General features: G+C 34.2%; 1 protein-coding gene across 1 annotated transcript in view; it reads left to right on the top strand.

Annotated features, from left to right (window-relative positions):
- Window positions 1-1,934: 1,934 nt before the first annotated feature.
- Window positions 1,935-14,824, top strand: part of LOC132743412 (uncharacterized) — a gene marked incomplete at its 3' end in the record, with an annotated part of 35,611 nt that continues 22,721 nt past the window's right edge. The window contains exons 1-5 of the mRNA XM_060731934.1: window positions 1,935-2,162; window positions 7,772-7,967; window positions 11,378-11,530; window positions 12,920-13,051; window positions 13,998-14,140. Of these exons, the coding sequence (XP_060587917.1) occupies window positions 1,935-2,162; window positions 7,772-7,967; window positions 11,378-11,530; window positions 12,920-13,051; window positions 13,998-14,140 (852 nt within the window). The remainder of the gene's footprint in view (window positions 2,163-7,771; window positions 7,968-11,377; window positions 11,531-12,919; window positions 13,052-13,997; window positions 14,141-14,824) is intronic.

The following is a 14,824-nucleotide window of genomic DNA, read 5'->3' as shown; positions in this document are numbered from 1 at the left end:
TCTCTAGGTCAAAGGTCAAGGTCACACTTAGAGCACATTGAAAAATGCTTGTCCGGAGCAAAACTTCCACATGTATAGAGGGATTTCAATATTACTTGGCACAAATGTTCACCATTGTGAGGTGGAGTGTCGCGCACAAGATTCAGGTCCTTGCAGCCAAGGTCAAGGTCACACATAGAGGTCAAAGTTCAGATAAAAATATGAAGATGTGTATATGGACCATTTAGTCATCATTTATTGAGGGATTGTAACACAAATGGTCATTATCAAGACTATGGCTGTGATACATATAATTTAGGTCAATATATACAAGGTCAAGGTCACTAAAGATGATGAAATATCCAGATTTTGTCCGGAGCATATCTCCTACACGGATGGAGGGATTTTAATGAAATTTCATAGAAATGTTCACCATTATGAGAAGCCATGTCACGCACATGAACTAGGTCTCTAGGTCAAAGGTCAAGGTCACACTTAGAGCTCATTGAAAAACGCTTGTCCGGAGCAAAACTTCCACATGCATAGAGGGATTTCAATAGAACTTGGCACAAATGTTCACCATTGTGAGGCAGAGTGTCACGCACAAAATTCAGGTCCCTGCAGCCAAGGTCAAGGTCACACATAGAGGTCAAAGTTTAGATAAAAATATGAAGATGTGTATAGGGACGATTTAATCATCATTTATTTAGGGATTGTAACACAAATGGTCATTATCATGACTACGGCTGTGACACATGTAGTTTAGGTCAATATATGCAAGGTCAAGGTCACTAAAGATGGTGAAATATCCAGATTTTGTCTGGAGCATATCTCCTACATGTATGGAAGAATTTTTATAATACTTTATGGAAATGTTCACCACCATGATATGTATTGCTCCATGCATGATCCAGGTCTCCAGGTCAAAGGTCAAGGTCACACTTAGAGCTCATTGAAAAAACGCTTGTCCGGGGCAAAACTTCTACATTCATAGAGGGATTTCAATATAACTTGGCACAAATGTTCACCATTGTGAGGCTGAGTGTCGCACGCAAAATTCAGATCCCTGCGACCAAAGTCAAGGTTACACATAGAGGTCAAAGTTCAGATAAAAATTTGAAGATGTGTATAGGGACCATTTAGTCATCATTTATTGATGGATTGTAGCACAAATGGTAACTATCATAACTACAGGTGTGACACATTTAATTTAGGTTAATATTTGCAAGGTCAAGGTCACTGGAGATGATTAAATATCCAGATGTTGTCCGGAGCATATTTTCTACATGCATGGAGGAATTTTAATGTTACTTTATAGAATTGTTCACCACCATGAGACGTAGTGCCCTGCACATGAACCAAGTCTCTAGGTCAAAGGTGAAGGTCACAGTTAGAGCTCATAGAAAAACGCTTGTCTGGAGCTAAACTTCTACATGCATAGAGGGATTTCAATATAATTTGGCACAAATGTTCATCATTGTGAGGCTGAGTGCCGTGCATAAAATTCAGGTCCCTGCGACCAAGGTCAAGGTCACACATCCTGTGCATATCTTCCCTACTGATTTGTTTTAAGGTTCATTTAACAACACAGTGCCAAGAATAAAAACTTGCTTACTAGATAACACTTATCCATAATGCCCCCATCTCCATCTAAAGCTTTCGTAAACGGGCGTATTTTGTGACTATGGCACCCTTGTTTTTTATAAGTTAATATTTGTATTTCTTTATTATGCATCTTTGGACATCTTTTGTTAACTCTATAAAAGAACTAGAGGGGCCAGACTACTTTGAGCAGCAATTATTGATAGAAAATATGTTTGATTAACAAAGCTTAAAACAGGGGCACGTATTTGAGAATATATAGACAATATGTTTATAATACAAAATATGTCTATTTTACATAGAATAACATTTTTAACAAAAAATGAAAGAATTATAACAATATTTTAAAAAATATGACCTATATTGTATATCAATTTACTTTAATCCCTGCAGTGTCTGAATCACCAACAAAGCTTGAAGTAGCAGGAGTAACGAGTCGTGCTTTTGATATTTCTTGGGAGAAACCCGGAAATACGTACAGTGAAGAAAACTATGGATACGTTCTACAGATTAAAGATGAGACCAGTTCATGCTGGAAAGAAGTTATTTATAGATGCTCAGATTGTAGTGGTAATTTTAGAGTAAGTCTTTGAATACATATTTTTTCTACCACCAACGTATTATATTATGATATGGTGAATGTTTTTATGGCAGACAAATACACTAGTATGATGAATTATCATCTATCAACTATTGATTAATATTAATGCACAAATAATGATTAATCTAAATTGCCAAATAACTATGATTTAAACAAACTTGTACATATGTACAACATATGTGATGTATGTTTAATCTGTTAAAATACAAAGAGTGGCTTTAGCTGCATTAACTTTGGACATGTCACCAGTCATGATTTTGAAGCACAAATTGGTGATAATTTACCTCCATGCATTTTTTGTAAAGCAGTCAGTATGTACCTTAACATACAGTAAATTGTAACAATAATGATTGAGGTAGCCCTGATATGATTTGTTGGTACGAAGGGAAGGGCTTGCTTTTCTAGGAGCTCATTCACCCTGGTACCCTTCCTCATTGTCCCTGCCTACTCTGTATGGCCACTGCCTTTGGCCTCAGTCAGGACATTGACTGAAGGTTAACTGACATACAAGATGGACTTAATTCTGTCTCACTGTGAAATCAATAGTTTGACCTCTGGGGTCTTCATTCTGTGTGTATACACAAGATCAGAATCTTAGTCTGCACTTGAAAAGAGAATGGAAAGTTTTCAACATCTTTATTTCATGTTCTTAACCCATAACCTCATAATTACATGCCTTTTACCCCCCCCCCCTCCTTTTTGTGCCCCAACTTTAGTGGCGGGCATTTAGATTTACCCTTGTCCGTCCGTACTTCCCTCCGTCCGTTCACTTTTGTGTCGCATGTAACTCTAAAAGTATTTGACCTATGGTCATGAAACTTTACAGGAATGTTGATCAACATGTGAAGCTGTGCACCTTGGTATTTTCGTCTGGATATTTTTTAGTATTTTCAGAGTTATTGCCCTTGAATTAGTAAAATTTTGCAATTTTCAACTTGTGTCGCATGTAACTCAAAACAAAAAGTATTTGACCTAGAGACATGAAACTTTACAGGAATGTTGATCAGCATGTGTAGTTGTGCACCTGGGTATTTTCGTCTGGATATTTTTAGTATTTTCAGAGTTATTGCCCTTTACTTAGTAAAATTTTGCAATTTTCAACTTGTGTCGCATGTAACTCAAAAAGTATTTGACCTAGAGTCATGAAACTTTACAGGAATGTTGATCAGCATGTAATGTTGTGCACCTTGGTATTTTCGTCTGGATATTTTTAGTATTTTCAGAGTTATTGCCCTTTACTTAGTAAAATTTTGCAATTTTAAACTTGTGTCGCATGTAACTCAAAAAGTATTTGACCTAGGGACATGAAACTTTACAGGAATGTTGATCAGCATGTGTAGTTGTGCACCTGGGTATTTTCGTCTGGATATTTTTAGTATTTTCAGAGTTATTGCCCTTTACTTAGTAAAATTTTGCAATTTTCAACTTGTGTCGCATGTAACTCAAAAAGTATTTGACCTAGAGTCATGAAACTTTACAGGAATGTTGATCAGCATGTGTAGTTGTGCACCTTGGTATTTTCGTCTGGATATTTGTAGTATTTTCAGAGTTATTGCCCTTTACTTAGTAAAATTTTGCAATTTTAAACTTGTGTCGCATGTAACTCAAAAAGTATTTGACCTAGAGTCATGAAACTTCACAGGAATATTGATCAGCATGTAATGTTGTGCACCATGTTTTTTTCGTCTGGATTTATTTAGTATTTTTAGAGTTATTGCCCTTGACTTAGAAAATTTTTGCAATTTTCAACTTGTGTCGCAAGTTTATTTTAGTTACTCAAAATGAATTTGACATAGAGTCATTAAACCTTATGGGCAGGTTGCTCAGCATATTTATATTTGCACCTGGGGTTTCGCTTGTGGATTTATCCAGTATTTGTAGAGTTATTTCCCTTGACTTAGTAAAAAGATTGACAGAACATTTGTGCGGTGGGGGCACCCGTGTCCTATGGACACATTTCTAGTTGTAGTCTCAAATGGTGACAAAAAGCCTTATTTAGGCCCCCAACACTTGTTTTTGTTTGAGAAATGTTGTTTAAAAAGTTGACCACATTTTTGGCACCCCCCATCCAAAAGATACATCAGGGGGTTGCCAGAAGGGGGATGTGCACCCTTCTGTACTCACCCCCCCCCCCTTTCCCCATCACTAAGAAAATTTGGACTTGTGAGAGGCTAAAATGATCCCAGGTCGATTATAAGGTAACATGTAACTAAAGCTGAAATACCTTTGACTCTATCTCATTCCATTGAGAAGTTGCAGCACTTTGAAATCAATTTTGATGGAAAAAATCAATGCAAAATAGTAATTTTTGGCAATTTTGAGATGCCATGGTAACAGGAAATTTAAGGCTGAGCATGTTGTTACAAAGGCAATGGTCCAGTCAATATTTGTGCCAAGTTTGATTAGTATTAAAGCAATTTTTATAGTTTTATAGCAATTTGAGACTTTTCAATGAAAACAGCCATTTATCACAAAATGCTCATGCAGTAATGGGTTAATGCACTACTTATATAGCTAAATGGTATAGAAATGATTATAATGTTAACTATATTTTCTATTTTAATGAAATTAGGATCACTACCACTGAAGTTTTATTTTAAGACATACTTTTAAGTCCCTGATTGAAACCTGTAATGCTGTCTTTTTTCAGAGTCCTAGTTCACAATCAAACTCTTATTGTCCTAACCTCAAAGGTCAAGGTCACACTTGTATTCCAAAGTGATGATGAATTTTTCATATAAGTGTATTGATGGTAGATGCAAGTCAAAGGTCATGGTTCCTCTACTGGACCCTGTCAGAGGGATTTGTCTGTTTCCATTGACAGTTCTTGTTTATTTCTAAATGATTTATTGCCTTTATTCATGGCCAAAACAACCCTTTGGACAAGACCTTATAGTTGACTAGACTGAGCTTGACTTTCACCTAGACATTTGGGGTCAAATTTTTGAATTTTGGTTGAATTTTTATACGCCCGTTTGAAAAACGGGACGTATAATGGGAACGCCCCTGGCGGGCGGGCGGTCGGGCGGGTGGCGTCCAATTTTGTCCGGAGCATATCTCCTACATGTATGGAGGGATTTTAATGAAACTTCATAGAAATGTTCACCACTATGAGGAGCAGTGTCGCGCACATGAACCAGGTCTCTAGGTCAAAGGTCAAGGTCACACTTAGAGCTCATTGAAAAATGCTTGTCCGGAGCAAAACTTCCACATGTATAGAGGGATTTCAATATTACTTGGCACAAATGTTCACTATTGTGAGGCGGAGTGTTGCGCGCAAGATTCAGGTCCTTGCGGCCAAGGTCAAGGTCACACATAGAGGTCAAAGTTCAGATAAAAATATGAAGATGTGTATATGGACCATTTAGTCATCATTTATTGAGGGATTGTAACACAAATGGTCATTATCAAGACTATGGCTGTGATACATATAATTTAGGTCAATATATACAAGGTCAAGGTCACTAAAGATGATGAAATATCCAGATTTTGTCCGGAGCATATCTCCTACACGGATGGAGGGATTTTAATGAAATTTCATAGAAATGTTCACCATTATGAGAAGCCATGTCACGCACATGAACTAGGTCTCTAGGTCAAAGGTCAAGGTCACACTTAGAGCTCATTGAAAAACGCTTGTCCGGAGCAAAACTTCCACATGCATAGAGGGATTTCACTATAACTTGGCACAAATGTTCACCATTGTGAGGCGGAGTGTCACGCACAAAATTCAGGTCCCTGCAGCCAAGGTCAAGGTCACACATAGAGGTCAAAGTTTAGATAAAAATATGAAGATGTGTATACGGACGATTTAATCATCATTTATTGAGGGATTGTAACACAAATGGTCATTATCATGACTACGGCTGTGACACATGTACTTTAGGTCAATATATGCAAGGTCAAGGTCACTAAAGATGGTAAAATATCCAGATTTTGTCTGGAGCATATCTCCTACATGTATGGAAGAATTTTTATAATACTTTATGGAAATGTTCACCACCATGATATGTATTGCTCCATGCATGATCCAGGTCTCCAGGTCAAAGGTCAAGGTCACACTTAGAGCTCATTGAAAAACGCTTGTCCGGGGCAAAACTTCTACATTCATAGAGGGATTTCAATATAACTTGGCACAAATGTTCACCATTGTGAGGCTGAGTGTCGCACGCAAAATTCAGATCCCTGCGACCAAAGTCAAGGTTACACATAGAGGTCAAAGTTCAGATAAAAATTTGAAGATGTGTATAGGGACCATTTAGTCATCATTTATTGATGGATTGTAGCACAAATGGTAACTATCATGACTACAGGTGTGACACATTTAATTTAGGTTAATATTTGCAAGGTCAAGGTCACTGGAGATGATTAAATATCCAGATGTTGTCAGGAGCATATTTTCTACATGCATGGAGGAATTTTAATGTTACTTTATAGAATTGTTCACCACCATGAGATGTAGTGCCCGGCACATGAACCAAGTCTCTAGGTCAAAGGTGAAGGTCACAGTTAGAGCTCATAGAAAAACGCTTGTCTGGAGCAAAACTTCTACATGCATAGAGGGATTTCAATATAATTTGGCACAAATGTTCATCATTGTGAGGCTGAGTGCCGTGCATAAAATTCAGGTCCCTGCGACCAAGGTCAAGGTTACACATCCTGTGCATATCTTCCCTACTGATTTGTTTTAAGGTTCATTTAACAACAGAGTGCCTAGAATAAAAACTTGCTTGCTAGATAACACTTATCCATAATGCCCCCATCTCCATCTAAAGCTTTCGTAAACGGGCGTATTTTGTGACTATGGCACCCTTGTTTTACAACTGGCTATAACTTTGTTGTATATTATTATCCCATTATTTGTTTATATAATCGAGTTTGACTTGACCTTTAAAGTGACCTTGACTGTGATGGTTAAGTTGTTTAATTTTGTTCGAATTGCCATAACTTTATTATTAATGCACAGATTGGATTCATACTTAGAAAATGCAACTATATTGAGCATGAGCATCAACATTTTAAATAATTCATGTTGAAAAATTTGATTACAGTTCTGTAAACAAAAATATGTTTTAGGAAATCATTTTCATTTCATTGTCCTTCTTTATGTGTTTGCTTTTGAAAATAAGAAAATATGGTCATGCATGGCCACCTGTCAGCACTGCCTGTTCTTTGGAAATAGATTTTAATAAGTTTCCTTTCCACTTAGCGACATATACCAACTATGTTAATTTCTGTTAATATTGAGTAAACAAACAAATATTGTGTTTTTGAGCATTTTAAAGGGGGTTAAGTTAATAATTATTTATGATTTGTTTCTTCATTGCTAATTTTCAAAAGTAAAGTCAATGAATGTGCAGTACATGTATGTATGTTTATAAAGAAGTTGCTGATGACAACTGAATATGGAAATTAATAGTTTATTTATCTCATTCAGAATTTCTCTGAGTATGATAATAATGATCATGTATATTCAGACTTTTGACAATTTACAACCTCTAGTAAATTTTATTTGTTTATTGAATCATAATTTATAGCATCTTAAATGAAAGGTTTAAGTCTGTAAGGTTTTAATTACTGTTTTTGCAGCTTTCAAGTTTAGATGATTTGTGTGATCCTTTAAAAAGAGATCCAGTTATTGATACAACAAAACAAGAATTAGCTAGTAAGTTGACATATACTGCCGTTCTTCACCCAGACATTGTCTACACTGTATCTGTTACTGCCATAAATGATGCTGGAAGAGGACATCCTGCAATTTATACACAAAGAACAAATGAAGAAGGTAATTTGTCTATAAGCCAGTAAAGTATTTGTATTTTTGCAATTGCAAAGTTTGTTTGCTTTATAGTATCAGTTATACAGTGAAAATTAAGAAAACCGGATGCTGACAATATCAAAACTTTCTAAATACCGGACGATTAATTTAGTCCCAGATTTTCCCTTCATTTAACTATTACATTCAACATTGACAATACTGGAATCTGTAAACCCGAAAATCAGACGGTTGATATCGGACTATGAAGTCAATTATATAGATTATTACCCTGACAATACCCATCCATGCCATAACGTCCCGGATGTCCGGGAAAGTCCCGGAAATAAGGTGTCTGTCCCAGAGGTGTCCTGGAGATGTTTTATGTCCCGGTAGAAAAAAATCTAAAATAATCTACATTGAAGCAAAAAAATTTTACATTTTTATATAATTTTATTGTCAAGTTTTTATAAACTAGTCTAGAACGTTAATAACGAACGATTATCCCCTTACAGCATTGCAATGGTGACACTAATCCTTTGATTGGTATATCTATGTGCCCCTTCCAACAAACAATTAGTAATAATTTTGATCAATTAAAAGATTGATTATTTACTCCCTGTGGCTTCCTGAGCAAAGGTGTCATATCAGTAATTTACAACTGGCCAGCATAAATTTAATTCGCTTGCAGGCAGTTTTTTAGTGGTCAAACACCATGAAAATTACGCTAAATATGAGGTGATGAAATCTTCTAAATTCAGCAAATGTTTCAGGTAAATGACATGGCTAATTGGCCTTACGTAACATAGCTTTATTCTATTCTGTGACTGATTGAATTTTCGATGCCTAAATACTTAAAAAAGATAGAAAAACTGTTAATAATTATTGAAATCTAATGGCATGTATGCAATACCGGACATGGGTGTGACTTGTCAATTGGTTGTGTCTTATACGCTGACCGGTAATGGAACACTGATTGTCTGATTTGTTTATTATGTCTCTTTTCACAGTTTGATTTATTGTAAAGCATAGATTTTACCGTTTTGAATTAATGCAAAAATGCACGAAGAATTGTTTCGGTAAAATCAGTATGAATAAAAAATTAAAAAAATTTATACGGCATTGTTTTTTAGTATATTCTTTTCCAAAATAGCAACACAACAGAAAAGACATTTATCTAAAAAGAATTCGAACAGAGCTGTCTATAAGTGACAAAGATAAATTGATAAAAGACATTGTAATTTTTGTAAATAAACCGGTTTCTTGTGTAAAAAATCAAATTGCATGTTATCTGAAACGTGTTCATTTTAAACTGTGTTTGTTTAATCATTATCCAGTTCCCAAATGTAAACATATACGGATATAATCAGACTTTATCATTATGAGGTTACTGCTGTACGTTTTATTGCATTTAGATGCCATAATGTTTAAAAAAAGATGTTATTTTGTATTTCATCAATTCTTTATTTAGCAATATACGTACATAATGATCATGAAAATGCAAATATACAGGCACCTGTGGTATTAGTTCGTCGGTACATATGATCCTGAAGGGGACATTGAAAAAACCGGATTGCTGAGAAAACCGAACAAAACCCTTGGTCCGAAAGCCATCCAGTTTTCTCGACTTTCACTGTATATCAACTTTGGCGTGGCGTAGGAAACCACCTGCCTATATGACTGAAATACTGTTGGGAAAAGGCGTAGAATGAAACAAACAAACAACTGTATATCAATATCTGTCTAGTGGTCATATCAGCCATTTTGTAACAATAGCAATAGCATGTGCTTATTGTTTACTAAACTTTATTCCCATTATGATAATATTGCTTTTCATTGTCCCTTTTGGATTGATTTCTATTAGGATTATGATTTGAACATTATGATTTTGATAATAGAGATATTACATTTACATAAATTAATTTTACTTTTCTCAACTCTTCAAAGAATATAGAAGGCTAATGTACTAACACAGGCATAGGCATCACATCTAAAAATGACCCTGACTTATAAATGACCTTGATCATCAAATTATTGAATTTTGCTAAACACTTGCTATGACTGGCTATAATTTTGTTATTAATGCATAAATTGTCTTTATACTTGGTTCAACAAGTCCTTAAAGCCACTGACCTCCAGATGGTAAAATGAAAAAAATAAAATAAAATTTCAAGTAAATGTTAAATACTGATCTAGTTAGGTTTATTGTATAAGTCCATCATTACTGACACCTAAATTCAAGAAAGAATGTTTACAAAAGCGTTAATATATCGGGTTTTCTTTTCCATAATCTACTACGTTACTAACGCAGTAGCCAATATAAATAGAAGAAGATAATTCATTTAACGCGGTCACGTGTCACAACAGTGATCCGGAAAAATCCCGGTATCCGGTATGCCCAGGATCGTTTATCAATTTTTGTCATTAAGTAGGCCCCTATCACATTTCAAGCTAAAGGTTAAATCAATAAATTGGTCATCATATATATGAAATACATAAATTAATCAATTATGATTTTTAGTGGCATGAATTACTACAAATAAAAAAAAAGCAGTTATTCGTATCCCTATATGTTTGATAAAATCCCAGATTCTGTGCGTTTGTTTTTCAAATCTGCAGTGCAATCCATAAATATACAAAACTGTCAAAATCATGAAACAAACATGAATAGGAAAATGAAGAATGAATATATATCAATACACTTATATAAGTAAATTACCTGCAAAACACACAGAGACAGCAAAATAATAAAATAATCAACAAAGTCAGGAGTTTCGTTTTCACATCTACAAATGTATTTCAAGTCTGTGTGCATGTTGGTAAATTATGAGGGAAAAATTGAGGCCCATCACCATAGTTTGGTTAGGTTAGTGTATGATACATGATGAATGATAATGAGGCTATGAGAGTAAATATGAGATGAAGAGTGGATGGACAAGGAAGAAAATATTTATAAGAAATGCACTATATATCATATAGGATATAATAATGGTAAGGTATATAATACATATAATGACAAATGACCCTGTGACACATTGACATCAAAATTATTCTAGCTTTGAAACAAGTTGAAACTTTATTCAGTTTAAGAGCATAATAGGTCACTCTCTAAGGCCTATAATTGTAACATGGATTTAGAAAAAAATGCCCCTTTTGAACTTAGAAAATTTTACATCATCAAGGCTCTTTTACTATCAAGCACTGAGAATAGTCCAGCATGCTGTCCTATCGACAGCTCTTGTTATAACCACGATCTCTCATTGGATAATGCTGATTTGTGTAAATTGATGTAGTGGATAATACGTTTGTTGCTATGAATTATGTTAGCATTATTTTAAGACTGGGGGTAAAGAATCAGATTACTAATATTCATTGATGGTCATTTGTTTAGAATACCAGAAGAGGCTCTGAGTAACTTTAAGTTTTGAATTATTTTTCAGCACCACAAAAACCATATCAAGTATCTGTGACTGACATAAATTCAACAAGTTTTGTGGTTAATTGGGAAATTGGTTCACCAAGACCAGGCAACACAACTTACACAATAAAGATAATGACTGACATTGCTCAATCTAAGGAATTTAATGTTGTTGGTAAGTAAACTGTAATTATCATTCAAATGATGGTCATTTCTATATTTCAGTTTCAATCAAATATTGTCATTTCTACTTTTAGTTACCATCATTTTGCATTCAATTTTAGTAAAAAATAGTCATTTTACAAAGTTTTAAATGTTCGGTTTTTTTTTTGCAACTCAAATTTGTCAGCACTATTGTCATCTTGGGCATGATGTTATTATAATTTTTTGTGACACTATGCATCACAAAGAAGAGTGTTTGGTAATTTCACATTTCATCTTTATGTCAGATTCTTTTTATAATGTATTTGTGTTTGATTTAGGTAGATAATTTTCTTTATTGCTTGTATCAAGTTGTATGTGAATTTTATTATTGTACTGAAAAATATTTGTATAATGTATGAGGGCATACTGATCATATATTAAAGATATACTGGCATGCGAGCAGTTCCCGTACAAAAATCGTAGTAACTTAAACATAATTTTTTATTACGCTCACTCACCAAAATTAAAATGTTACACATCAATATTCAGCTCGTCACACAAATCATGGAAATTCCATTATGTTCTAAACATAGAATAACCCTTATTTATGAGGCCTCATATGGGGTACAGAAATTATCCATTATTTTGTATGAAGAGAAGTAGTTCCCGTACATAAAATTTAACCCATTATAATTATACAATTTTATTATATCGGACCTATTTTTCATTTATAATTGTTGAACAGACCATTTTCTAAGAGATAAATAGATGTAATTCAGGAAATAGAAAGCAGACTAAACGCGTGTATCTATTACCCGGTACCGGTACCCCCAACGCATTCACATGTGATGGCATGCTTGTATGCATGATATTTTACGCATCAAAGCCATTAAATTATTTTATATAGTAATATTGGTCAAAATTCTGATAATTAAACAAGTTTTCATCACATTGCCTTCTTATCTGTAAACAAGTGGTATTAGTGGAAAACCCTTTAACATGCCTCACGTGTAAGTATATTTGCGCATGCGCGCAAGGACGGAATTCCCCAGATAAAACAAGGTCATGTTTTGACAACGCACAGATAAAAAAGATTTAAAATGAGACTTTTTATACGTACTGCCGAACTGACACTTAGATTTTGTCTCGTTTATGTATCTGCTTGATTTGAAATGAATTTTTGAAGAATGCATGTAAAAATCAAGCGTTTAAATGAAAAATACGGGTACTGCTTCTGTACGGGAACTGCTCGCATGCCAGTAGAATTTAAAAGGATTTTTTACTATCCTGATCGTTTTTCTGACTATCTTTTAATAAATAATATTATACTTACTGTATCACTGTACAGTATAATATTGAGTGTACTTGTATATGAATTACTTTCATGTTTTATACGATATAGATAAATATTTTTGTTTAGGCTATGAGAACAGAAATTATCTGGTAACAGGTCTTGAGGAGTTTTGGAATTATAATGTAACAGTTACTGCATCTACATCTATTGGTCCAAATACATCTGATGTGTCGGACACATATCAAACATTACCTGCAGGTTACAACCATTTTATTATATATAATACAACTTAATTACATAACAATATTAATTGATATATATCTATATATTTCCTTCATACACAAGATACTATAATTCTATATATTATGAACAGAAAAGAAAAACTTGTTAGTATGTTGTATAAATTAGTATGCCGAAATTTAGGAAGAGGGTTCTGCATAATAGAAATGAATATTCTGCCTATAATTGGTGAAGTTGGAGGTTTGCTCTCAGATTGTACCAATGTCAGTTGTAAATATAGTTCTTGTGACTGAAAAGACATCTGTGGCTGAGTGGTTACGGTCAATGGAAGTCAGAAGGTGCAAAATGTTTATCATTGGAAGTCACATTATATAAGTAAAGAAGAAAAAGCATAATATATTGGAAGTCACAGCCAATATCAAGGCATAAATGACTCTCAAACGTACACTAATGGAAACCCTGGAGGAAGCTATCCAACTAGTTTTCATTGGTGGTTTCTACTCAGGGGTCCATTCATGCCTGAAATAATGCACGGAAGAGCTCTTGAGGTCTTCCTCCAACGTCACCATATGACCTATACTGTATTGCTAGGACGTAAGACCCAACCAAACAAACTTGTGACGGAACTACTTGTTGATTTGTACAAAATGGATAATTCTGGTCTGTTATATGGGAACAAATGATGGTCACATTAGCAATGCTTTTATTGCCAGATAATTCAGAAAGAAAAAAAAACAGCAGTGTAAATTAAAGTTTGAAATTGTGCTCACTGCAAGGTTTTTTGTTAGTTTCTGTAATTTATTATACAACTATTGACTAGTGAGCCATTGAATATAATGTGAATGTCATATTGACCATGGTGATAGATCATTACTACCACCAGAAGTAATAAAAGAAATGCTTTTTTTTTATTTTATTATGTTATACTCTTATAATAGTCAAGCACATGTGCACTCTTTTACAGCTCCTGGAAAAGTTCATGATTTTAGAAAACATGATGCTCCAAATGGAGATTATTTGAAACTCAAAATTACCTGGAAAGCACCAGTTATACTTGAAAGAAACAGCATAATAAAGGAGTACAAATATGTACACAATGCTAGTGAAGTGAGTATATAAGAATGACTTTATTCAAGAAATAAGAGTAAAATATTCTCATATTCATTATTTTCTTCCACTTTTTACATTCGAGGTACAGTAAATTGTTTAAAAATGTTTTGTGGTAGGGAATCAAACACATGAATACATGTATATGTTTAGGGCAAAATCCTACTATATGTAGTCATAGTATAAATACAATGAGAAATAAACAAAAGTAAGGGGACTGAGTCAATAGTTCCACTATTACAGCCCCGTTGTGATAAAAATATATGACAGGAAAGATAAAATGTTTACTCCTTTTAAATGATATAAACATTTGAGATCCTGAAACAAATGTAAATTCATGAGCATTATTATTGCATGTTCAAGGTAGGGTGAATGGGGCACTTTTGAATGCCATTTGATGTTGTCAATTCTACTAAGAATGATGTTAGCGCTTACTTCAAGTATTTGTAAGTTTCTAGGATGACTTGCTAGCCCTTGCTGTCTGAGGTGGTGGAGTCAACTTGTTTCCAAACCATAAATTCCCTTTGTTTAGGTGTCATTAAAATTAATCACAGTTTCGTTGATTTGTTATAAAGAGAACTGTGAATGTCATCGAACTCTCCTATTGCCTTCAGAATTTCTTCAGAGCACAAACCCTTTTAGTCTTTTAAATAAAATTTTCATCCTTTGTCAAAAGGAAATACA

This window comes from Ruditapes philippinarum, unplaced genomic scaffold (assembly GCF_026571515.1).
Source record: "Ruditapes philippinarum isolate M1 unplaced genomic scaffold, ASM2657151v2 ctg2102_1_1_1_1, whole genome shotgun sequence".
NCBI classification, from domain to species: Eukaryota; Metazoa; Mollusca; class Bivalvia; order Venerida; family Veneridae; genus Ruditapes; species Ruditapes philippinarum.
The sequence above is the reverse complement of the archived record's forward strand: the minus strand, read 5'-3'. Positions and strand labels throughout refer to the sequence as shown.